The 24,559-nt window shown below is 53.6% G+C and overlaps 2 protein-coding genes across 5 annotated transcripts in view; one reads left to right on the forward strand and one right to left on the reverse strand.

Moving 5' to 3' along the window:
* On the reverse strand, positions 1–5,209 carry RITA1 (RBPJ interacting and tubulin associated 1). 2 transcript variants are annotated; one of them, XM_029225318.1, is made up of 4 exons: positions 5,176–5,209; positions 4,354–4,493; positions 3,573–3,938; positions 1–1,058 (listed from the first exon to the last, which is right to left on the reverse strand). In XM_029225318.1, exons 3-4 carry the CDS (start codon positions 3,881–3,883, stop codon positions 551–553), a joined length of 819 nt encoding a protein of 272 aa, XP_029081151.1. In that variant the 5' UTR covers positions 3,884–3,938; positions 4,354–4,493; positions 5,176–5,209; the 3' UTR covers positions 1–550. The 2 variants fall into 2 exon arrangements, with proteins under 2 accessions (XP_029081151.1, XP_029081141.1); XM_029225308.1 differs by lacking the exon at positions 5,176–5,209 and adding an exon at positions 4,667–4,915.
* The window catches only part of DDX54 (DEAD-box helicase 54), a 27,144-nt gene continuing 7,788 nt past the window's right edge, over positions 5,204–24,559 (forward strand). For all 3 annotated transcript variants that reach the window (XR_003793944.1, XM_029225273.1, XM_029225266.1), the window contains exons 1-19: positions 5,204–5,392; positions 8,057–8,186; positions 11,478–11,548; positions 12,150–12,338; positions 12,459–12,508; positions 13,610–13,651; positions 13,777–13,872; positions 14,559–14,680; positions 14,790–14,851; positions 14,929–15,060; positions 16,222–16,432; positions 18,613–18,747; positions 19,743–19,973; positions 20,060–20,133; positions 20,736–20,939; positions 22,070–22,212; positions 22,301–22,414; positions 23,029–23,133; positions 23,430–23,542. Coding sequence is in view for 2 of the 3 variants with exons in the window: in XM_029225273.1 (XP_029081106.1) it covers positions 5,219–5,392; positions 8,057–8,186; positions 11,478–11,548; positions 12,150–12,338; positions 12,459–12,508; positions 13,610–13,651; positions 13,777–13,872; positions 14,559–14,680; positions 14,790–14,851; positions 14,929–15,060; positions 16,222–16,432; positions 18,613–18,747; positions 19,743–19,973; positions 20,060–20,133; positions 20,736–20,939; positions 22,070–22,212; positions 22,301–22,414; positions 23,029–23,133; positions 23,430–23,542 (2,398 nt within the window). In the remaining variant the exon portion in view is untranslated. The remainder of the gene's footprint in view (positions 5,393–8,056; positions 8,187–11,477; positions 11,549–12,149; positions 12,339–12,458; positions 12,509–13,609; positions 13,652–13,776; positions 13,873–14,558; positions 14,681–14,789; positions 14,852–14,928; positions 15,061–16,221; positions 16,433–18,612; positions 18,748–19,742; positions 19,974–20,059; positions 20,134–20,735; positions 20,940–22,069; positions 22,213–22,300; positions 22,415–23,028; positions 23,134–23,429; positions 23,543–24,559) is intronic.

Here is a 24,559-nt window from a genome sequence, read left to right on the forward strand (position 1 = left end):
GCTGATATATTTAATACATGAAAATAAATACATGACTATTAAAATTTTAAATGTCCACCCACATATCACCTTGTGTTCCCTGCTGGTCCACATACTGTGCCTGGGAAAATTCCTGAGGCATCCAGACTCAGCTGGAAACTCATCCTGAGCAGAAGCTTGGCTTGAAGGGAGGGAGAAGGAACCCTCCGGGTTGGCGATCATACCATTTATTCACACTTGGTGGCGAGACAATGTTGTGGGTGTGATGGAGTGGGGGGACCCTCCCGGGGGACACCCCTGGGTTGGCACTGATATGCCGTGTGGCTATGACAGAACTTGAAACAGGGATCTCCAGAGGCGGCCCTCATATCCACACCAGCGGCAAAAGCAGGGAGCAACCAGAGGTTGTCAGAAGAAAGGGCGGCACTGCCCACCCTCACTCTGTCTGTCCCCAGGAGTGCTTTGCCAATGCCTGGTGGTCTCCCCAAAGGCCCGCCCACCAGTGCCATCCTCTGAAACTCTGCCCTTTGCTGTGACCCCATGGGCAAACCTGCAGAAAAGACCAAGAAATTCATTTCCAAGGTGGCTTTGGTTTCTGGATGGCTCCGCCTCGTCGGGGGGTAACTGGCACTGAAACACTGACTGAATGAGCCCTGGGAGTCACCAGGGGGCTCCGGAAGGTCACTCCTGACGGGGAAGGTCTGGGATCTCGAGGCCCATTTGTGCAGGGGGTACTGGTGGGTGGGTGACTCGTGCTGGGGACATTAAGGTGGGTGAGGGAATAAGAACGCTCCCGCCTCGGAGGGCGTGGAGAGTCTAACCCATCCACGGACAACCTCCGGGAATCTGCCACCACCCTGCGCTCTGTCTTTGAGGGACTAGCTGGGTGAATGGCTCGCACTGGAGTCTCCCTGGGGCGGGGTGAGTGGCTGCCCCTAGGGGTAGCTGGGGGTGTCCAGAAGAGGGCATGGAGCTTTGCAGCCTCCCCCTTCGCCATCCACGAAGCCTCCCAGCCGGCGCCCTCAGGTCGGGAGCCAAAGAGCGACTCATCGCAGTAAGAAGGAGTGTGGCCAATCAGTCTGGCAAGGGAAGAGAAACAGTGAGCTGGGGAAATAAACCCTAAAAACCTTGCCCACCCCCACCCCCACCCCCACCCCCTGCCAGGCAGCTGCAGCAGCAGAGGGTTGCCTACAGGTCCCAGAAGTCCCTGTCTCCCAGCCTGGCACCTGCAGCGAGGCCACAGCCCTCATGTACCACTACCCCCATCTCTGCTATTTTTCCCCTGCCAAGTATCCAGTCCCCCTGCATCCTGCCCCACCCCACCCCCACTCACAGGCCAGTTTGCATATCCCGTCCTCCTGACCACACTGATTGGCTCAGGAATAACCACATGACCCATTCTGCACAATAAGGGTCTGCCTTAGGACCTTTGCAGAAACTACTCGGAGAGAAATGTTTTTCTTCCACCTAGCCCTGAAGGAAGAACTGGCAGGATATAAGGGCTAAATGCCGGTGGCCATCTCACCTGGGATGTGTAGGGGAAAGCTGCACTAAAACAGAGACAAAATCCCAAGAACGTTTTGAGCCCCTGTTATATGAGCCCCAAATGCCCTTTTTCTGCTGAAGCCAGTTTGCGTAAGTCTTTTGTCACTTGCAACCAAGAGTCATGATTAATATAACCTTAGTCTTTATAGCTTTCACTTTTTCTCTTAACCCACCACTTTTCCCTTTTTGTAGTGGCCTCGTCAGCCGAACCCTCTGCAGTCATGTGGCCCTTCCAACTATATTTGAAATTGCACAGCCCAGCACCTGGCATGTAGAGGGTTCTCAGTTTGAACTTCTGTGGTCTGGCCTCATCACCAGAGCAGCTTTTAAAATTTTTGCATATTTACTCAGGGCTTTTCATGTGTAGGTCCAGGACTCAGCATGTCACTTGTGTGTCATCTCATTTCTCACAACACCCACAAGGAGGGCGATATAATCCCATTTTACAGACAAGAAAACTGAGGCATAGGGAGGGTAAAAAGGAGGGTACAGACAAGATTCAAATCCAGCGCCCTGCTCAAAGACCCAAGCTCTTGATCACTAAGTCAGACTTAAGTGCCTTCTAGGCCTCTCACCTTTAATTAGATTCATTCAGCAATTTTTTTTTTATTAGTCCCACAAATATTCATGGCATACCTATGAGGTGTCAGGTCCATGGTTTTTGGCCAGGACTAAAAGTGCTTCCATTCCCAAACTGCAAGTCTTTGAAAAGTCACTTGATTTAGCTGTTCAAAACCATACCTGGTTGATACCTATGTCTGTCTGGTACCAAAGTTGCTGCTCAATAGCATCTCTCTTACGTACCTTCTAACTTGACACCCTCTACTTGTCAGCGTCCAGCATAAAATTCCATCCTCCAGGAGAGCATGGGGTTGACTGTTATCTCCCTTGTTTAGGAAACCATACTTCTGTTCATACAGCCTACGCTGACACCAGCGTTTTCAGCCATGTTGTAGCTGTCAGTGCTGCTAATGTCAACCTGAGCCTGCCTTGTGGTCCACGGCAATTGTCAGGTGGACGTGATAATAATGGGGACTTGCTCTTATCTCTGTTGAATTTTATCTACTTAAATAAACACTATTCCCATTCTCAACTAATACATGTGCCTCTTGGCTCAGAATGGATCCTAAATATGATTGGCTAGTTATTATGGACTGAATTGCATCCTCCCAAAATTCATGCTGAATTTTAAAGAGGTAATTAAGGTTAAATGAGGCCATAAAGGTGAGGTCCTAATCCAATAGGATTTGTGTCCTTATAAGAAGAGGAAGAGGCACCAGGAGTGTACACGCTCACAGAGAAAAGCCTATGTGAGTTCCCAGTGAATAGGTGGCCATCTGCAACCCAAGGATAGGTAGCCTTCAGGAGAAAGCAGCCCTGCTGGCGTCTTGACCTTGGACTTCAAGCCTCCAGAACTGTGAAAAAATAAATTTCTGTTGTTTAAGCCCCCCAGTCTATGGTATTTTGTTATAACAACCCTGATCGACTAATATACTAGTCTTCCATGTTTTAGTTCAAGACACTGATGACAATAAGTAAGATAGAGCCCTGAGACCTCCCTCCAGGCCGATATTAATCGAAATAATCCAAATAATCTAACTGGAACCTACAATAACCACTGGCATTAGATCCTGTTTTTCTAAATTGTTCGTGAAAATGCAGCAAGAACCATTTTCAAAATGACTTGCTGAAGTTTGGAATCATCACATTTATGTCATTTCATGGATCAACCAAACTAATAATTTCATGCAAATTGCTGTGTGATCTTGGGCAAATCACCTGATCCCTCTGGGCCTCAGAAGCCCATTCTAAGACATTTGGGGATGGGTATTCCACCATCACAACCATTATCACTACCATTTACTGAGAGCTTCCTAAGTGTCAGGTTACCGTGTCCAGCACTGTACATGTCTCATCCCATTTAACCCTGTCAATAACCCCATTAGGTCCCACCTTCCACTGTGAGGAAACTGTGGCTCAGAGAGGTCAAAGTGCTTGCCCAAAGTCACACGGCATGTGAACAACAGGGCATCTCCCCATCCTGTTACCTGTATTTGTTCTTCTTCCTTGGTGCGAGGGTCAGGGTCTTGTCCCTGGAGGAGGTAGTCTCACAGCTCCCGTTGGCCCCTGAGGCCTGTGATGCCCCTGTACCCACTCCTCTGGTTCTGTTGGCCTTCCCCATCCACGGTGGGTCAAAGACTGGTGGTGTGGGCTGGGTGCCTGCAGGACTGCCAAACAAAGTCTCATCCACGTATGACGGCCTAACCTTGACCCGGCAGCTGCCCCGGCAGCGGTGCTGAACGTGGAGGGTCTGCATCCCACTGACGGCCAGCTCCACCGGGGTCTTCACGCTGTTCATGGTCCTGGGTGACAGCAGGTGTGCTCTGCCTGCCAGTCCCTGCTTCCAGGTCTCCCTATGAAAAGTGGTCACGGTGGCAACCATCTGTCATCAGCAAAGACTGGCAATCTCTTAAATCCCCGTCCCCAGGGCAAAAAGGTCACGTTCTCCCTCAACCAGTCCTCCTCAAAGGGGAGCTGCCAATCCCAGGGGACATTTCGGAAAATTGACTTTTTTTGAGTTGTTGTAATGACGGGGAGAAGGGTGCTACTGGCAAATATTTAGTGAGTAAATATGCATTCCTAGCATACAGTGTGTACTCAGTAGATATTTATAGAATGCTAAGGGGGTGAAGAATAGATTGGGCCTGTGCCTACTTTAGCACCAACCAGAAGACAAACTATGGTGGCGGGGGGCACACAGGGCAGGCTCCTATATCCTGTACGTATCTATGGGGCAGGAATAATAACCTGCATAGATCCCATGCCTACCTCCTGCAAAGATCTCTACAAGTATTCTCATTTAATCTTCTCAGCAGTCCTGTGAGGTAGCTTCCATTATGTCCATTCTACAGATGACAAAACTGAGGCTCCAAAGGATGAAGTGACAAGTGTAAGTCCCACCTATAAAGCTAAAACAGTGGAAACAGAATGTGAACCTGATAGGAGTCTAGAGCGTGTGTACTTAACCATTCTACTACTGGGGGATTACACCCAGCCCGCCAACTGCCCCACATTCACCGATCCCCAAGTCAATGTCCCGGCTGATGTTCGAGGTGCCCGCATTCTGGAGTTATTTTCCTACCTGAACATCTTGGCTGGCTGACGTCGGCGGCCACCCACAGCGCCCCCTCCCCCCAGTCCAGGCCTGGACTGCTTTGCGGGGACGCTTGGGCACCTGTGGAGCGCGGTACATCCGAGATCTGCAGGTCTGAATCCCGGGAGCACGCGACCCCTGACAGCTCAGGCCGCCCCCAGACCCCGCCCGGGGGACCGCGCGGTCCGACCCTTCCCGGGAAACCCAGCCCTAGCTATGTGTGCTCCACGCGCGCATCAAACAGCAACCCGCGAGCAGTAAGGCGGGGCGGGGCGGCCAGAACCATTCCCTCCCGGGGGGGGCGATTAGGTCACCCTGTTCCGGACGACCCCGGAGCTCCCCAAAGCCTCGGAGAGGGGTCTCCCGCGCCAATGAGGAGAGTGTGTGCGTACGTGTGTATGCATGCCAAGCCTCCGGAGGCTCCAGAAGGTGAGGGAACGCAGCCTGGGGCGCGTAGAGGCGCCCCCCCCACGCCCTGCAGCACCGTTGGTACGTACCCGCAAACTCCGCCCCCTCCCGGTTCCCTGCGCCCCGGCCCGCATGGCTGCCGGAACGCGTACGGCGGCCGCACCGCGGTCCCGAGCTGACATGGCCCAGTGGAGGAAGAAGAAGGGGCTCCGGAAGCGCCGGGGCGCGGCCTCTCAGTCCCGCAGCAGCGACTCGGAGGACGGCGAGTTTGAGATTCAGGCAGAAGATGACGCCCGGGCCCAGAAGGTAGTAGCGCTGGGCTTGGACATACGTCAGAGCCCGAGTCCCGGCTCCGCACAGCGTCCCGCGGCCTCAGTTTTCCCAGCTGGGGAGTGGGCACGGCTGAGGGTGGGGAGAGGTCGGCTGGCCGGGGGTCGGGTCAGGACCTCCAGCCTGAGCACGTGTTTCGGTGTCCGACACGCCCAGGGTCCTGACGTCCCGAGCCTCTGTGCTACGGAGGCTGGGGCCTGCGGGCCTTCCGGCCTTCCGGGCCGGCTCTTGGTCTCGCGCTTCTCATTGGCTACTTCCTGGCCAGGGGCGGGTCCCAGTTCCCATTCGTCCAATGAAAAGTGCGGGTGATGAAGATCAGACTTTGAGAGGGGGATTCTTGGGAGGATGAATTAAGAGAAGGCTGCACCTCTTGGCTTGAGACAGTGACGCCCCCAAACCTCTGGGAAACTAATAAGTTAAACTTGTGTTTGTAGATAGCTTACAGTGTGCTATCTTACGTGCTAAGAGCTTTACAAGCCTTATCATTTAATCCCCACACCAGCCCTGTGAGCTAAGTAGTCACACTCATTTTCCAGAGGAGGAAACAGAAGCCTGGAGGGGTGAAGGAACTTGACCAAGACCTCACAGCTTGTGAGTGGGAGAGCCAGGATTCAAATCCCGGACTGTATGGTTCCAGGCCCTGTGTTATTTCCACTACTGAATGCCAACTGTATGCAAATGAGGGGGGTCAGGTATGAGCACCAAGGGGGCAAAAGAGCTGTATCCCATTATTTCTCACAGCCTTGTGCTTAGCGGGTACCTGGCACAGAGAAGATTCTGGGTAAGTAGATGAATGAGTGGGGCTTTATATGAAGAGAGAGGTCTACACTCCTCTGAGGCAGGGACCAACCAGATGGGGACCTTATTCCACACCATCCGAGTCTCACACAGTAGGTGCTCTGTAAATATGGACCAAGGCACAGCCCTGTGTTCAAGTTCAACCCAACCTTGTACTGGCTGTGGGACATGGGAGAAGTTGCTTAACCTCTCTGTGCCTCAGTTTCCACACGTGTAGAAAGCTGTTGATTATGTATGCCTCAAAAACTGTGGAAAGGATGGAATGACAGTGTTCACACATTCTACTCTACAGTAAATATTGCTGGGGCACCAGTGTGTTCCAGGCACTTTGTTATCATGTGTCTAGAATGGGGGTTGGCAAGGTTGGCAAGCTTTTCCTGTAAAGGACCAGATGGTAAATATTTTGGCCTTGCAGGGCCATATAAGGTCGCTGTCTTCTTTGACTTTTTACAATCTTTTAAAATTTAAAAACCATTCTTATCTCACAGACTGTACAAGCTCTGACCTAGAGGGTTGGTGGAGGACCATAGAGGGTCTCATAGGAAAGAATATAGACTCCGAAGCCAGGGTTCAAAGCCCTTGCTGGCCGTGTGACTTTGGCAGGTCACTTCAGCTCTTGTGCTTCAGTTTCCTTCTCTGTAAGAGGCACTAAGTAATAGCACCTACTTCACAGGGTTGTTGTAAGGATTAACTTGGTTAATTTATTTTTTTAATTATTTTATTTTATTTTGTTTTATTTTGGCTGCATTGGGTCTTTGCAGCTGCGCGCGTGCTTTCTGTAGTTGTGGCGAGTAGGGGCTACTCTCTGTTGCAGTGCATGGACTTCTCATTGCAGTGGCTTCTCTTGTTGCGGAGCACGGGCCCTAGGCGTATGGGCTTCAGTAGTTGTGCCTCGCGGGCTCAGTAGTTGTGGCTCGCGGGCTCTAGAGTGCAGGTTCAGTAGCTGTGGGGCATGGGCTTAGTTGCTCCGCGGCACGTGGGATCTTCCCGGACCAGGGCTCAAACCTGTGTCCCCTGCATTGGCAGGCAGGTTCTTAACCACTGTGCCACCAGGGAAGCCCTAAGTGGGTTAATTTATATGAATGCTTAGCACAGCACCTGGCTTATAGTAAGTGCCACGTAAGTTTTAGCCATTATTATGAATTAGTGCTTTTATAAATGTTATTTCTGAGAAGAAAGGGACAGCGCTGTAGTCCAAGAAGACTCCCCAGAGGCGGTGTCTGAGTTTGATTTAGCTGTGCTAGAACAAGTGGGTGGCAGAGACGAGGACAGGAATGAGAGAGACCAGAGCTGGGGAGGGATGATGGATCAGAAAGGGGATTGGGGAGAGGGGAGCTGGGCAGATTGGAAGAGTCTAGTATCTCACACATAGTAGATGCTTTGATTGGCTCCCTAAAGTTTTGAGGGCTTTGAATGACAGGCCAGGATGATAATTATGATGATACCATCACCTGGGCACAGTTCTAAGCTTTACACGCACCCATTTAGTCTTCACAGCATGCTATGAGGCATACGCTCTTGTCATCCCCATTTTCCCAATGTGGGAACGCAGGCTCTGGGAGACGAAGTCCCTGGTCTGAGATCTCACAGCTGGAAGTGACAGAGTTGGGATTGAAACGCAGGCCGTCTGTCTGCAGAGCCAGCTCTCTGACCTTGTGCCCTGTCCTGGTCCGGTCAAAGGAGAGCCCTTTAGCAGAGAAGTCATGTGATCTGGCAGGAGCATCATCACCTTGAATGGGGCAAGGTTAGGGGCGGGCACTGGCAACAGGACAGCCCCTTTCCTTGCCCCGAGTGGACTCACTCTACCTGGAATGATGCTGCCTCTCTGTTGCTCCCTCCCAGCTGGGACCCGGCAGACCCCTACCCACCTTCCCCACCTCGGAATGCACCTCGGACGTGGAGCCGGACACACGGGAGATGGTACGAGCCCAGAACAAGAAGAAGAAGAAGTCGGGAGGCTTCCAGTCCATGGGTGGGTGAGCCAGGCATCCAGGGACTTTGTGTGTGGGGAGCAGTGGGGGGTTATGGCCTTCCGTGCTCTGCTCTGGACCCAACACTGTGATGGGTTTGGGGGGTTGGAGGCAACAGATAGTCTCCAAGCCACTCACGGCCTTCTCGTGGGGGCAACGGGCCTGACACGATGAGAGAACAGTTAGGGCCGGACTCAGGGGGATGCTGGTGCAGGAACAGGCTCAGATGTCTGGGGATTGAGCGGCGTGACAGAGCCGCATTTCAGAGCCGAGGGTAAGACATGAGATAGTTGGGTGCTGTTGGTACACCTGGCCAGCCGGAAGGAAAGCCGGACTCTTTCTTGGCTCTTTACATATCAGTAGCATCTAGAGCGAAGATTGAAACATCAAGGTGAATAGTTGTATAACCTGAAAGGAAAAGAAGCCTAAATGTGACCTGAGCACTGTTTTATTTGACTTTTTTTCTATTTAGATGTGTGTATGCCAAAAAAAACACTGTAGACTTAAGTAAACACTGTACCAGGAATATATTTGCAACTATGGGACAAAGGGCTGATAACCCTAATATACAAAAAGCTTTTACAAATCAAGAAGAAAAAGACAGACACCCGATAGAGAACTGGGCAAAGAAAATAGCTCACAAAAGGAATCTAGACAGCCAAATGTGCTAAAATTCATCAAAATCAAAGGAAAAAGCCAAAACATCTACATGTGGCTATTTTTGGCCTTTCTGAATCTCTAAGATGAAGGATTGACCAAAAAGCAGCTAAGACCATGGTGCTTTCCTGTCTCCAGGCCTCCCACTGTCCTCCCATCTCCACAAGCCCAGGCTCCAAAGGCCACCTTCTCCCCCTCGCAGTACCACGTGCTTCAGCTGTCACACCCGTGCCTGCACCCATCACAGGCCCTTGTCACTTAAGATCCTTTTCTTCCTCTTTCCTTCCATCCTTCCTTCTTTCTTCCTTCCTTCCTTCCCTCCCTCCCTCACTCCCTCCCTTCCCCCTGCCTTCCTTCCTTCCTTCCTTTCTTTCTTTCTCCCTCCCTCCTTCTCTTTCTTTCTTCTTTCCTTCTTTCTTTCTTTCTTTCTCTCTCTCTCCCTCCCTCCCTCCCTCCCTCCCTTCCTTCCTTCCTTCCTTCCTTTCTTTCTTTCAACTTTTTTTTTCTTTTGGCCACGTTGCACGGCATGTGGGATCTTAGTTCCCCGCCGAGGGATCGAACCCATGCCCCCTGCAGTGGAAGCATGGAGCCCTAACCACTGGACCACCGGGGACTTTCCGACACCCTTTTCTTTTAATTATGAAAAATTTCAAGCATATAAAAATTAGAAAACAGTGAGTCTCCACATACCCATCACCAGCTTCAGCAGTTTTAACCACTGGTGTTGTTTTATCCACACCCTACCCACTCATGGCCACCATCCCAGAGGATTCTGAAGCGAATCCCAGGCATCCCTTCCTTCTATCCCGAAATACTTCCCACCTGCCTCCAAGAGAGCAGGACCCTCCTACACCTAAAACAAACACAGTTCCTCAGTATAATCCAAAGTCCCATCAGCGTTCAGACTCCCATTGTCTCATGGCATTAAGAGCTTTCAAATCACAGGAATAAAGACGCAGACGTAGAGAATGAACTTGAGGACACGGGGAGGGGGAAGGGTAAGCTGGGACGAAGTGAGAGAGTGGCATGGACTTATATATACTACCAAATGTAAAACAGATAGCTAGTGGGAAGCAGCCACATAGCACAGGGATCAGCTCGGTGCTTTGTGACCACCTAGAGGGGTGGGATAGGGAGGGTGGGAGGGAGACGCAAGAGGGAGGAGATACAGGGATATATGTATATGTATAGCTGATTCACTTTGTTATACAGCAGAAACTAACACACCATTGTAAAGCAATTGTACTCCAATAAAGATGTTAAAAAAGGGCTTCCCTGGTAGCGCAGTGGTTGAGAGTCCACCTGCCGATGCAGGGGACACGGGTTCGTGCCCCGGTCCGGGAAGATCCCACATGCCACGGAGCGGCTGGGCCCGTGAGCCATGGCCGCTGAGCCTGCGCGTCCGGAGCCTGTGCTCCACAACAGGAAAGGGCAAAAAAAGGGGGGGGCCCGGAACACACAAAAAAAAAAAAAAAAAAAAAAGATGTTAAAAAAAGATCATTAAATGACACTAAAATTTGAATATTCTAAGGAAAAAAAAAGATGGGCTTTTTTTTTTTTTTTTTTGTGGTACACAGGCCTCTCACTGCTGTGGCCTCTTCCGTTGCGGAGCACAGGCTCCGGACGCTCAGGCTCAGCGGCCATGGCTCACGGGCCCAGCCGCTCCGTGGCATGTGGGATCTTCCTGGACCGGGGCACGAACCCGTGTCCCCTGCATCGGCAGGCGGACTCTCAACCACTGCGCCACCAGGGAAGCCCAGGCTTTTTTTTTTTAATGTAAACTTTTGACTTGAATATAACATACTGACAAAAAATGCACAAATCATAAATGTCCAGCTGAATGAAGTTTTACAAAGTGAATGCACTTGTGTAACCACTATCCAGATCAAGATAAAGAGCATTACCAGCACCCCAGAGTTTCCGTGGCCCTTCCAGTTATTACTGTCCATCAAATGTAACCACTAGTTCAACTTCTGTCACCATAGATTTGTTTTGCCTATATTTGTAACTTTACATAAAATGACTCATTCAGTATGTGACAATTTACGTGTCGCGTGTCTCTTTCAAAATTAGGTTTGTGAAATCTAACCATGTTATTAGCTTTTTCGAACTGTTCAGTTTCATTGATGTGTAATATTTCATTTTATGAACATACCACAATTATTTCTCAACACAGTGAATGAAAGTTCCAGGTGCTAATACCTAAAATTGTGATCTTTTTTCCTTTTAGCTGTTTTGCTGAGTGCATAGTGGTAGCTCATTGTGGTTTTCACTTGTATTGATAGTTCTCTGGTGACTAATGATGTTGACCAGCTTTTCATATACTTATTAGCCATTTATACAGCTTCCTTTGTAAAATGCTTATTAAGGTGGGTTGTTTTTGGTTTGTTTTGTCCATTAAAATTGTTATGTCAGTGAAAAAAAAAGGTTTCAAATCAGAATCCAAATGTGGTTCATACCCCACAATCAGTAGATTTGTTTTCTAAGTCTCAGTTAACCGATCAGCTTTGCTCTATCACTTTTCTTTTTTTCTTGCTATTTATTTGTTGATGAAACTGTCATTTGTCCTGTGTAGTTTTCTGTCATGTGTCATAGGGGCTCCTCTAGCCCCCTGGCCATTCCCATGTCTTTCCCAGGCTTGAGCTACCCAGTGTTCAAAGGCATCATGAAGAAGGGCTACAAGGTGCCAACACCCATCCAGAGGAAGGTACGGGGCGGGGAAGCTGATGCGGGTCGGGAGGTGGGGATGGCCAACCTGGCCCTCCTGCCTGGCCTCTTGACCTCCACCCCTTGTCCCATCTGTCATATCTGTCGTCCCCTCTTACTCTGGCCGAAGCCCCACGAGCCTGCCCATTTCACAGGTGGAGAAAGTCGGGCACGGCAGAGCAGAGGTTCAACCCTGTGCCTCTTTGCCACTTAAGCTGCCCACTGCTGAGTCCCTGCCCGGGCAACTCGCAGGCACCCCATCATCACCTGGGTCTCATCTTTGTTGTCCTCAGACATTTAGCCAAGAGGGAGATAACGTTTCTCTGGGATCCTGAGGAGGGTGACTAGATGGGGAGATAGAGTCTGGCTTAACCTGAAGAAGGTTGTTCCAACAGTAGAAAGAGTTGGGGGTAACAGGCTGCTCATCCCCAGAGGTGTGCAAACAGGCTTTAGCAAGAGTGGGATTAGGGCTGGGGGACAGGCCCCATCCCTTTCGCTGAGATGCTCTGGTTTGCCCACTCCCTGCAGACTTGAAGCTCTGGATCATGTGGTGCTTGGGTGCAGGAGCTGACCCCTCCCCTCCCCCGCTCATTCCCCTGCAGACCATCCCAGTGATCCTGGATGGCAAGGATGTGGTAGCCATGGCCCGGACAGGCAGTGGCAAGACGGCCTGCTTCCTCATCCCCATGTTCGAGAGGCTCAAGACCCGCAGCGCCCAGACCGGGGCCCGCGCCCTCATCCTCTCACCCACCCGAGAGCTGGCCCTGCAGACCATGAAGTTCACCAAGGAGGTATGTCCGGGCGCAGGGACAGCGTGGCTGGACTGAGCTGGGACCAGTCAGTGAGGCCCGAGTGGGCTGAGTCAGCTCCCATCGTTGGCTCTCAATCTCTCTCTTTCTTTCTCTCCACAGCTGGGCAAGTTCACTGGCCTCAAGACTGCCCTGATACTGGGCGGGGACAAGTAAGAGCCCCCTCGGTGCCCTGTGCAGTGGTCCCCCAAAGCAAACGTGCCCCGTGCCTCCCCATCAGATGGACTGAGCTTGCGCTGCTCATTAATAACAGCAACTTCTCTGCACATTCTTAAAGCACCAACAAGGGGAAATATACAGTAAAATACCAAAAGGAATTTCACACACAAAACTCTGACACAGGTTCTGATGCTTCTAAAAGAGAGCTGGTAGTGCACTGGGTCACCCAAATGGGTCACTTAGTTGTGTATGTTTTAATATGCTTGATTTGGGGCTATTTAAAGTGGAATGCACACAGATGGAGGATGTTTGTAATAGCTCAAATCTGCAGAATACTATATTTTTCCTGATGTGCTTGCCCCATCCTTCTAAGGTAGCAGGCTCCACACCTGTTTTACAGATGAGCTAACTGAGGAAGTGATGGGCTCAGAGAGCCGCACAGTGGTCTGGTAGTAGAGCTAAGATTAGAACCCCTGCGCCCCGCCCCACAGTTTCTCCCTCAAAGCGCAGCCCCTTCCTCATTCTTTTCTCAGAATGTCACTGTCACCAGTCACTTTTGATTCTCACTGAGAGTGTTTTGCTTTTCAGTGCTCTTTTGCCTACATTATAACTTATTATCTCTATTGTTGTGACTGTCAGAAATACCTCCATAAGCTGGACCTGGCCCAGAATTCTGACTCCTGGTTCCTACAGGTGTCCCAGGGGTGTTTTCAGAGGAGAACTAAAGTTAGGGACGTGTGCTCAAACGGTTTGGGAACAAGGACACAGATCCAGGAAACCTGATTCTAGGTGGAGCTGGCAGTTCCAGGGTTAGTTGCTAGGTGGTGCTGTGGGTCAAAGTATGAACAGAGTGAATGAGATGGGTTCCATGGCTGAGTCTATCTTTGGAGAACTTTGTTGTTATCAGTCCTTTTGTGTGTTTGAACTTGTAGTTCTTGTCAGGGCAATGCTTTTGCCTAGTAGCTCAGCAATAGCTTTTCCCCATTTCTGAGCCTGGGGTCAAGGTGTGGGACTCAGCTGAGCATTTGGAGATGGGAAGGGAGAGAAACAAAAGAGACCTGTTCTATCAAGCTAACACCTCTTCTTCTTCCTAGGATGGAAGACCAATTTGCAGCCCTGCACGAAAATCCCGACATGTGAGTGTGTGGATTGGGGATGATGCTCTGGGGTCCCTTCCCAGATGGCCAGGGTCTGGGGAGTGAGAGGAGGGCTATGCTGGTGCCCTGGCCCTGGGTGACCTGGCCTAAACAATCACTTCCAGAATCATTGCTACCCCTGGGCGCTTGGTGCATGTGGCTGTGGAGATGAACCTAAAGCTGCAGAGCGTGGAATATGTGGTATTTGATGAGGCTGACAGGTAAGGCTGCAGGTGCATCCCCGGGCACTTGTGTCAGGGTTGGCCAGGAGGAAGGGCTCTGCCAGAAGAGACCTATGCAGTCGAGATCAAAGCAGCATTTCCCCAAAGAGGGCCACAGACTGTAGGCAGTGCCAGAGCTGATGGGGCTCCCTGGACCAACAGTTTTTTTCTTTTGTATTACTTTTAGGAATATTGAAAAGAATAGTAAAACAACAAACACATGATTTGAAAGAGATAAAAAATAGCATAAGGTTGAAAGCACAGACTGGAGCCAGACAGGTGGGATCAAATCCCAGCTCTATGAACTTGGGTAAATCCCTGAGGGTCTGCAGGCCTTGGTGGCCTCACCTACAAAGTGGGGATAAAATAGCATGTACCTCACAGGGCTGCCGTGAGGACTAAAGGGGTTGATATTTTATAAAGTGCTTAGAACCATGCCTGGCCCAGAGTGAGGGCTGCTGTCGTTTATTTCAACATGAATTTGTAAGAAACGTAACTGAGACCAGACCTAGGATTTCAATGTCATTATTGCTTCGGATGAGGTTGTTGCATAGCGAAAAAGTGAGCTGAGTTTAGGAAGCACCTGTCCACGTAACAGAAAGTGTGATGGGGCAAGGATGACAGGTTTGGAACTCATTGGAATGGAAGCCCCTCTCCTGACCCTGTACTGCCCTCTGCCCTCCCAGGCTCTTTGAAATGGGGTTCGCAGAGCAGCTGCAGGAAATCATTGCCCGCCTCCCTGGGGGCCACCAGACTGTCCTCTTCTCTGCCACGCTGCCCAAGCTGCTGGTGGAGTTCGCCCGGGCTGGTGAGGGAGCCACAGGAGTGGGGCCGGGGGCTGGGACGCGTGTCGGCGCCTGGGAGGGGCTTGTCCCTCAGCGACTCCCCCTCCCATCCTCCTCTCTTGCCCACTTCAGGCCTCATGGAGCCCGTGCTCATCCGGCTAGACGTGGACTCCAAACTCAACGAACAGCTCAAGGTGAGGCTCCACCCGTGCCCCTTCCCGGCCCATGGCCTGGACCCCGTGAGCCAACCGAGTGACCCTTCTCCCTGCAGACCTCCTTCTTCCTCGTGCGGGAGGATGCCAAGGCTGCTGTGCTGCTCCACCTGCTGCGCAGCCTGGTGCGGCCCCAGGACCAGACAGTGGTATTTGTGGCCACCAAGCACCACGCGGAGTATCTCAGTGAGGTGAGCTGGGGGAGGCCCGCACCTGCCCCGGGCCTGGGGACCAGCACGGACTGCATCACCACCTCCGAGCTGCGGTTCCATGCTCAGCCACCAGAGAGCAGCACCAGAGCAGGGCTGAGGCCTGGCCAGCGCTCTGTGCTTTTTTATTCTGTTAAGTTTTTCTTATAAAAAATTTCAGACATGTAGCAAAGTCAGAAGACAGCATAATGAGCTCTCAGGTACTCAGTTATCAACTCACATCCAGTCTTGATTCATCTAATATTCCCCGTTCTATGCAGGGTATTTTGACGTGTGTCCCAGCCGTCCTGTCATTTTTCTATAGATATTTAGTGTCCCATGTGTTTCACGCTTTTCAGTTGAGGAATAGCCTGCACGCTGTAACCTGTGTAAAGTGCCCTGATCTTACATGAGCAGCTCGATGAGCTTTTCCACACGTGTATATCTGTGACCCTCCTGGGAAGAGGTCCACGAACCCCCGAGGCTGCCAGGGCCCCTCCTGAGTCAATGCGGCCGCCTTGGGTCAACCACACCTGAGTTCTGTTATCTGAGGACACAGTTCACTGGGTTTCACTTATATGACACACATTTACCGGTGCTTCCTCTGTGTAGCAGCTGGGGTCACTGATGAATAAAACCAAAGTAGTAGTTTTTAAAGAGCAGTTAACACTTTCACGGTGCTTCCTGTTTTCCAGGCCCTATTCTCAGCACTGTATGTGTATTGGCTCATTTAATTCTCATAACAAAGCTACAGAGAGGCAACTGTTATTCTCCCTGTTCTACCGACAAGGAAAGTGAAGGCACAGAGAGGTTAGGGAACTCGGGCAAGGTCACAAAGCCTGTTAGTGGCAGAGTCAGGATGAGACTTGTGTCTTGGGGTGGCACTTGCAGCCTCCCTGAGGGAGACCTCTGCACGTGCCATCTTTTTTTGACATTCAGACAACCCTGCAGAGGTGAGAGGTGATGTGAGCCCCATTTACACTGATGAAGACCAAACCGAGGTCACCCAGCTGAGCTGGGGTTTATATTGAGGGCACCCGACTCCAGAGCCCGTGGTCTTACTGCCATGTCGTGGCGCCCACTGCCACAGCCCAGCCTCCTGTCCTCTCCCCTGCCCGTCTCCTCCTCACCCCTTTCCCTCCCTCTGGTCTTCACTCTGGGCAGCTGCTGACGACCCAGCGGGTGAGCTGCGCCCACATCTACAGCGCCCTGGACCAGACGGCCCGCAAGATCAACCTGGCCAAGTTCATGCACGGCAAGTGCTCGGCCCTCATCGTGACTGACCTGGCAGCCCGGGGCCTGGACATCCCACTGCTGGACAACGTCATCAACTACAGCTTCCCCGCCAAGGGCAAGCTCTTCTTGCACCGCGTGGGTAAGGAGCCTGTGGCTGCACTGGGCACCGGGGGGGTCCCAGCGGGAGCTGAGGGCACAGGGCTCAACTCCTGCCACTGCAGGTGGGGAACTGAGGCCCAGGGAGGGCACTAGTAAATTGGAATCTCTGGGGAGTGTGGCCCAGGCCCGCTCTAGTGGGCAGCCCTAGACTCTAAGGAGGGGATGCTCCCGCTTTCTGGGTTCCCCAGGCTGGTGCTTATCTTTCCCATCAGGAACTTGATGACGCGGCCCCTCCTCCCCATAGTCGTCTCCCTACAGCTCGCTCTTTCTAGCTCCTCTCCTGGGAGCAGCCTTTAAACAGCATCCCGACCCCCCTCTGCCTCCCGCTCCATCAACTGCAGACAGTCTCCTGACTCCTGGCCTTGTCCCGTCAGCCTGTCGGGCCCCACCTTCCCCTCAGCCCACCCAGGCCAGCTCACTCCATTTAATTTTTCAGTTATAAAAGTAAGACCCGCACGTAGTAGGAAAATTTGAAAGTGGAGCAAAGCACCGAGAAGGCAGGAAGTCACCCTCCCCTCACTGGTGATGTGACGGCCACAGGTGCTCACCCAGCACTCCTGGTGGGCCCTGGTCCATGTGTTCTACTTGCTCCACTTGTCTTCACAACAGCCCTGTGCAGTGGGTATCAGCAGCGTCAGCTCCATTTTACAGATGAGGAAACCAAAGCAGGGAGGTTACGAACTGGTCAGGTGTCTCAGACGTAGCGAAGTGGGGCCACTGGCATTCTTTTCTTCAATTGTGGTGAAATATACATAACATACAATTACCATTTTTACCACTTACAGGTGTAAGTTCAGTGGCATTTAGTACATGCATACTAACGTGCAACCATCACCTAGCTTCCACCTCTAGAACATTTTCATCTTAACAGACTGAAACCCTGGACCCATTAAACTCATTCCCTCTTCCACCTCCCCCAGCCCCTGGTAACCACCAGTCTACTTTCTTTGTCTTCTTTTAACTCATAAATGCGCGTGCCATGTTTATAAATACAAGTAAGTTAAATAAGTGCGTGTGAGAGAAGCATCTGGTGGGCAAGTTCCTTGGAATTGTTCTGCGTATGATTGAACATCGTCAAATGAGTAAATTCTGGCTGCCCACAGTGGGCTGGCCGTGGGCAGACCTTCGGGGTGCGAGGGAGGCCTCCACCTGGGTCTCCAGCCTCTTCTCCCTGTTGGCAGTTGCATGCTGTGCCCTCAATTCTGTTGCTTTGGGAGGGCTGGCCCTTCACATCCCTTGAGGCGTCCTCAGAACCCCCAAAGGGAATTTCTTACGTGCCGCGTGACCAGCAGTGTGAATCGGACTACCGCAAACGAATCTTCCGAATGTGGTGACACTTGGTTTCTGCAAGATGCAGAAACAAGCCAAAGTGTAATGCTATTCATGGACTGACTTACCACAAAATTAGAATCACCCTGGACATTCTTCTTGCCTCTGTATACAGCATGCATGTTTTTCATTCACCATTTAAGCATCATTCTATAACAGGGGTCAGCAAATTGTTTCTGTAAAGGGCCAGATGGTAAATATTTTAGGCTTTGGAACCATTTAGTCTCTTAGAGATCTCAGCCCTGGGAGCATGAAAGCAGCCACAGGCAATATGTAAATGAAGGAGCACAGCCGTGTGCCAATAAAACTTTATTTACACAGACAGGCTTGCGGGGGGGGGGGGGGGGGGCGCGGGGGCTGGATTTGGCCAGGGGCCACAGCTTGTTACTCCTTTCCTCAGCTGTGTAATTCCCACCATGTGGTCATCAGCTAATTAACTAACCCTCTGTCCTTAAGTCTTTTAAGTGGTTTCCATTTGGGGGCTGTTCTGGGCAGAGCTGGAGTAGGTGTCCTGTGGGTGAATCTTTGCACCCTGGGTTATTTCTCTGGGTAAAAACCCCCCAAAGTGGGGATGCTGAAACTTGTGATACTGATAAAGAGCAGTGTCTTGCCTCTATTCCTGCTAACCTCCCAGAGCACCATGTGGGCTCACGTACTTTCAGGCAGGTAGCCCTGGTGACTGTCACTGCCTTGCCCTCTTTTGTAGGTGGGACACTGCTCAAGGAGGTGGGGCTGTGGCCTGGCTTGCACCTTTAGGGTCTGGCACGTGGGACTCGTGCTGGGCTGTGGGGTCCTTTGCCTTTGCTCCCGCTTGACTACCTTCTCCTGCAGGCCGTGTGGCCCGAGCTGGCCGAAGCGGCACGGCCTACTCCTTGGTGGCCCCAGATGAGGTCCCCTACCTACTGGACCTGCACCTGTTCCTGGGCCGTGCCCTGACCCTTGCCCGTCCCCACGAGGAGCCCTCCGGTGAGTGTAGGCTGGGGAGGGGCTGGGGTCCCCCCTGGAGTTCATGGTATGGATGGGGGTTGGAGGTGGGCCAAGCTGTCCTGGCTTGGGAACTTGACCCCAGAGGAAGATCCCTGTTGTTGTTTTTTTTTAATTTATTTATTTTATTCATTTATTTTTGGTTGCATTGTGTCTTTGTTGCTGTGCATGCAGGCTTTCTCTAGTTGCGGCGAGCGGGGGCTACTCTTCGTGGCGGTGCGCGGCCTTCTTATTGCGGTGCGCGGCCTTCTTATTGCGGTGGCTTCTCTTGTTGCAGAGCATGGGCTCTAGGCGCGTGGGCTTCAGGAGTTGTGGCTCGCGGGTTCTGGAGCGCAGGCTCAGTGGTTGTGGCTCACGGGCTTAGTTGTTCCGCGGCATGTGGGATCTTCCTGGACCAGGGCTCGAACCCGTGTCCCCTGCATTGGCAGGTGGATTCTTTTATTTATTTATTTGCGGTACGCGGGCCTCTCACTGTTGTGGCCTCTCCCGCTGCGGAGCACAGGCTCTGGATGCATAGGCTCGGCGGCCATGGCTCATGGGCCCAGCCGCTCTGCGGCACATGGGATCTTCCCGGACTGGGGCACGAACCCGTGTCCCCTGCATCGGCAGGTGGGCTCTCAACCACTGCACCACCAGGGAAGCCCAAGATTCCTGTAATTTAAAGTCAGTAAAGAGCCAGATAGTAAATATCTTAGGCTCTGCAGATCACATGATCCACGGCAGCTCCTCACCCGTGCCCTTGTAGTGCAAAATTAGTCACAGACAGCACAAAAATGAGTAGATGGGGCCATGTTCCATAAAACTGTACTTGTAAAAACAGTAGGAGCTGCTCGGTAAGTGATGGTTTCTGTTGTGGGGATTATTTTGTGATTCAGGACCCAGAGTGGGGCTGGGGAGGGGAGGTGGGGCCCTGGGCAGGTGGCTGGGCCGGAAGGCCTCTGACCAGGCCTCTGACCGAGCTCCTGGCGGGGAGGCAGGCGCGGGCGGTGGGGACGGCGTGCTGGGCCGGGTGCCGCAGGGCGTGGTGGACGATGAGGACTGCGGTCTACGGACCAGCCTGGAGACATCGCTGGAGCTTCGGGGCCTGGGCCGCGTGGCCGACAACGCCCAGCAGCAGTATGTGCGCTCACGGCCGGCGCCCTCACCCGAGTCCATCAAGAGGGCCAAGGAGCTAGACCTCTCGGGCCTGGGCCTGCACCCCCTCTTCAGTGAGTCCCTGCGTCGGGCGGGCGGGGGCTGGCGGCAGGCCCCGTGGAGCCCACTGCAGCTTCATGTGTCCCTCCGTCCCCCCCAGGCTCGTGCTTCCAGGAGGAGGAGCTGCAGCAGCTGCGGCTGGTGGACAGCATCAGGAACTACCGCTCCCGGGCGGTGAGTGCGGGGCCTCGGGGCTCCGGTTGAGCTCCTGACCCCCTGCAGGTCCCCAGCAGGGACTTTCTCAACCCGCGGCTCTGGCTGTGTCAGCACCTCTATAGCCACCCCTTGTTCTGGAACCATCCCTGCTGGTCCACAGCAGGTTTCCCACCCCTTCCATACAGTTGGGTAGACTGAGGCTCACAGAGGGCAATGACACACCCTAGGCTGTCAGAGGCCTGAGGAGCTGGCTTTCGATAGCCTCTCCTCTCCTCCTGATTCCCATCAGGAGCCCCATCTTGTGCCTCTGGGAGGTGCACCCAAAAGCAGGAAAGGCCTGCCAGCCAGCGCCAGGAAAAAGGGGCTGGAGCCTGTTGTGGTTAAGGGCACTGGTTTTGGAGCCAGTGAACCTGGGTTGAAATCCCAAATCTGGCTTGTTCCAGCTGTGTGACCTTAGGCAGGCCAATCGCCTTCTCTGGGCCTCCCTTTGTAATTGTGAAGAGCAGGTAACTAGTGTAAGGGAATTGGGAGGAATGCTGGAGAGAGCACACCAAGCTGGGGAGGGTAGAGTTGGGGAAGAAGCGGCCAGTGGGTGAAGGCCTTGGGTGTCCCCTCCACAGACCATCTTTGAAATCAACGCTTCCAGCCGGGACCTGAGCAGCCAGGTGATGCGTGCCAAGCGGCAGAAGGATCGCAAATGCATCGCCAGCTTCCGGCAGAAGCGGCAGGAGCGGCAGGAGGGCCCGGCCGTCCCAGCCTCGAGCCTCCCAGCACCGCAGGAGGAGCAGCCTGAGAAGGAGGAGGCGGCAGGAGACAGTGTGGAGGTGCAGGCCCCACCCTGGGGACCCTGGAGTCTGGCCTGGGGCTGGGGGAGCAGTGGGTCAAGTCCCAGCAGCCCATGGGGCAGATCTCAGGGCTCTGAGCAGTCACTGGGGGTGGATGCAGTGATTCCAATCCCATCTCCGACACTTGTGGAAATCAGTGACCCAGCCTCAGCCTCCCCATCTGTGGAATGGGGTCATAGTCTCGTCCACCATTCCTTGCCTGAAGCCCTGGGGGCCAGATGTGATTCGGGATTCAGAATCTTTACGGTGGGTCCACTGTGTATGATGTAACACCCTCAGCAGGGTCTGGGGTGTCACGGTCGTCAAATGCATCAGTTTCCACAGTGAGACCCACACCGAGAGGATGGACAAAGCCTCTTGTCAGCTCAGGTCAGCTTTTGCCACCAAGTGAATCTCAGGAAAGTTTGTTTTCAGAATGTTGTGGACTAGGGCTTTGCAGCCAAGTGACTGTGGTACCCGCTCCTGGGTCCGCTGGGCAGATTCAGGATGGTACGTGGAGGATTCCCACAGGCCTAGGTAGCCCTGTCATTGTCATCATCATCGCCTTGCCTCAGCCTGGGGTCTGGCAGGTGGGAAGGGGTGGAGCCGGGATTGTTGGTGGCAGTGGGGGCATGACTCAGGCAGGGTCAGGCACTGGGTCTTCATGGCAAAAAGTAGGGCTGGGGGGCCAGAGTGTCCCGTTCACCTGGTGGGTAGGGCCCTGGGCCTGCTCGTCTTACGTTTGATTTGGACAGAGGGTACAGTAGGCAAAAAAATGCACTTGAAAACCCCTGGACTAGTCCACGTCATAGAGAGCAAGTCCAGACCCAGAGAGGGACAGGGCCTTGCCTTGGTCAGATGACCTGGGGGACCAAGCTGGGACTGGAATGTGGTGGGTCTCATCCTAGTTGGCACCCTGCCCTCCCCCACTCCCACCTGTCCTTCCTCTGCTGGTGCTTGAGGCAGGGGTTGTGCTGCATGTGCAGACGAGGAAACAGAGGGTCTCAATGGCAACACCAAGCTTTCAAAGTCCGAGCAGCCCCTGACCCTCAACCCTAGCTGGGCTGGTGGGTGGGGAGGCCAGTCCACTCCCTGGGGCCTACAGGTGACACTGGGCCCCGGTCCACCAGGACCTCTTCACAGAGGTTGTGGGCCGGAAGCGGCAGCAGCCAGGACCCGACCGAGGAGCCAAGAGGCGGAGGGAGGAGGCCCGGCAGCGGGACCAGGTGTTCTACATCCCCTACCGGCCCAAGGACTTCGACAGTGAGCGGGGGTGAGTGGCCGCTGGTCCCGGGTGGGGCAGGCGGGCCTGATGGGCCCCCCTCCCAACCCCATGGTATCTCCCCACCCTCCCTCTGCAGCCTGAGCATCGGTGGGGACGGGGGTGCCTTCGAGCAGCAGGTGGCTGGCGCTGTCTTGGACCTGATGGGGGACGAAGGCCAGAGCCTGACCAAGGGCCAGCAGCAGCTCAAGTGGTGAGTGAGCCAGTGGGCACACCTCTTCCATGCCCACCTGTCTGCTGCTTGGTCCCCACAAAAGGTGACCCCCTCCTATCCTGACTCCTGTTTGATCCCCTAGAGCAGGAATTATGACATCCTCACCCCTCATTTGGTCCTCAGCACAGATTATGACGCCCACCCTGTCCTGCCCCCATGTGGTCATACACAACAGGGATCTTGACCCCATCTGTCCTTTTGGGGGGCTAGTCTTGCTAGACAGGGGCTTATGACCCAGTTTACCCATTTGGACTCTGGTTCTGGAGAAGTGATGTGGCTCAACCCAGGGTCACAGAGCCAGGAGGCGGCCAGGTAGGGGTTGGGAACCCTCCAGGGTCCCTTGTCCCTGACCCAGGCCCCCAGGTTGGAGCTAATCCCCTGACTGCTACACTGCCTTTTGAGACCTGGGCTGCCAGGGAGTGGTGAGGAGGGCCAGGGAACGGGCCTTTATGGGGCGTCTGCTGCCTGCCAGACGCCCGGCACGCTGCTTTCCTTGAATCCTCCAACAATCAAATGAGAGGGTCGGGGGAAACAGGCCCGGAGGGGAAGCGGGCCACCTCCCTCCACAGCACACCTCCCAACTCTTCCCACAGGGACCGGAAGAAGAAGCGGTTTGTGGGACAGTCGGGACAGGAGGACAAGAAAAAGATCAAGACGGAGAGTGGCCGCTACATCAGCAGCTCCTACAAGAGGGACCTGTATCCTGGAGGGGGTGGGGGGCAGAGGGGGCGGAGCCAAGCGCCTTCTATAGCCACATCTATTGTGGGTGGGGGCGGGGTCAGGAAGGGGCGTGGTCTGGCTCCTCAACCACCCCAGCTCCTACAGGTGGGGGCTAGAGGCGGGGCGGGGTCGAGCGGATTCAGCCACCAGACCCCCTATAGGTAAGGCCTGTATCCTCTCGGGGGTGGGCGGGGGGGCCCTGCTCCCAGCCCACCGTTGTCTAGGGCATCTTTCTCTGGATGCTGCATGCAGCCTCCTTAATGCAGCCTTCCAGCTACCAAAAGTGGAAACAGAAGCAGAAAATTGATGATCATGACTCAGAAGAAGAAGGGACGTTTGAACGGCGTGGCCCAGAGCGAAGAGGTGGTAAGCGCGGCCGAGGGCAAGGTGAGAGCTGGGGTAGGATCGTCCTTAAAACGCAGGTTGCCATGTAGCACGTTTGGTCATCTTGGGGGCTTGGTCCTCTTGATCTGGCCTGGGTCCCTCAGTGGGTGACACGCTAAGGTGGGATTTGAACTCAGCTCTGCTGCAGGAGCTTGTGCTCAGTGACCTCGGCTTGGGCTGGCTGGCCCGCGTGCCAGGACCTCGGTCAGCCCCTCAGGGCAGAGGAGCACCTTGGGAGTGGTGACACTCGTGACTCTGAAGGGAGGAGACTGGAGCCTGGGCCCTGTCCCACTGCAGCCCCACCTTTGGGGCCAAGCTTGCTGTCAGAGAGGGGCTCCCGCTTGCTGTCTGGGGTCAGGCTGCGTGCTGGAGCCTCGCCGCACGTGACCTGGGGGCGAGAAGACTGAGAATGGCTGGCTTTCAGGCCAGGAAACAAGTCACAGTGACTGGCCCTGGGTCCCCCGCCTGCCTGCTGCCTCCCCCGGCCACCCCCGCCAGGGTTGGGGAGTTTGAACCTGTCCTGGGCCTCTTTCCTCTGGGCCCTGGCCCTGCTTGTCTCCCCCGAGCCCGCAGGGCTGCTCACTGCCTCTTCAGCATCCGAGTCTGTGTCCTTCAGCCTGGGGACGCTGTCTGTCACGGCTCCAGGCGCCCCTCTGCTCTGCCTCTCCCAGGGCCTCCTCTGTTCTGTGCACGTTCCCCCTGTCCTCGTTGACATTTCCTCTCTGACGGTGGATACCTCTTCTGTTTCTCCCTGTTTCTGTCTTGGATTTTCTCCGACGCATCCTCTCTGTGTTGTTCTGTAGGTGTCTTTCTCTCCAGGTCTCTGTTTCTCTTTTTGCCTCTGACTCTGTGTCCCTGTCCATCTCTGTGTCTCTTTCTTTGTCTCTGTTTCTCCCCATTTGTCTCTGTCTTTCTGTATCTCTCTCCATCTCTCTCATTGTTCCTGTTCCTTTCTCTCCACACACACGCACACGCACACACACGCGCGCACACACACACCCCTCCCAGTCTCTGTCTCTC

Source organism: Monodon monoceros, unplaced genomic scaffold (genome assembly GCF_005190385.1).
Source record: "Monodon monoceros isolate NGI ecotype Baffin Bay Population unplaced genomic scaffold, NGI_Narwhal_1 Super_Scaffold_1, whole genome shotgun sequence".
Classification (NCBI taxonomy): domain Eukaryota; kingdom Metazoa; phylum Chordata; class Mammalia; order Artiodactyla; family Monodontidae; genus Monodon; species Monodon monoceros.

Bases quoted from the DNA above. Each gene is read 5' to 3' on its own strand.
- RITA1 (XM_029225318.1), bottom strand. From the start codon at position 3,883: ATGAACAGCGTGAAGACCCCGGTGGAGCTGGCCGTCAGTGGGATGCAG. The intron at 1,059-3,572 runs GTAACAGGATGG...TTCCCTTGCCAG, and splicing joins AGGAAGAAGAACAAATACAG to ACTGATTGGCCACACTCCTT.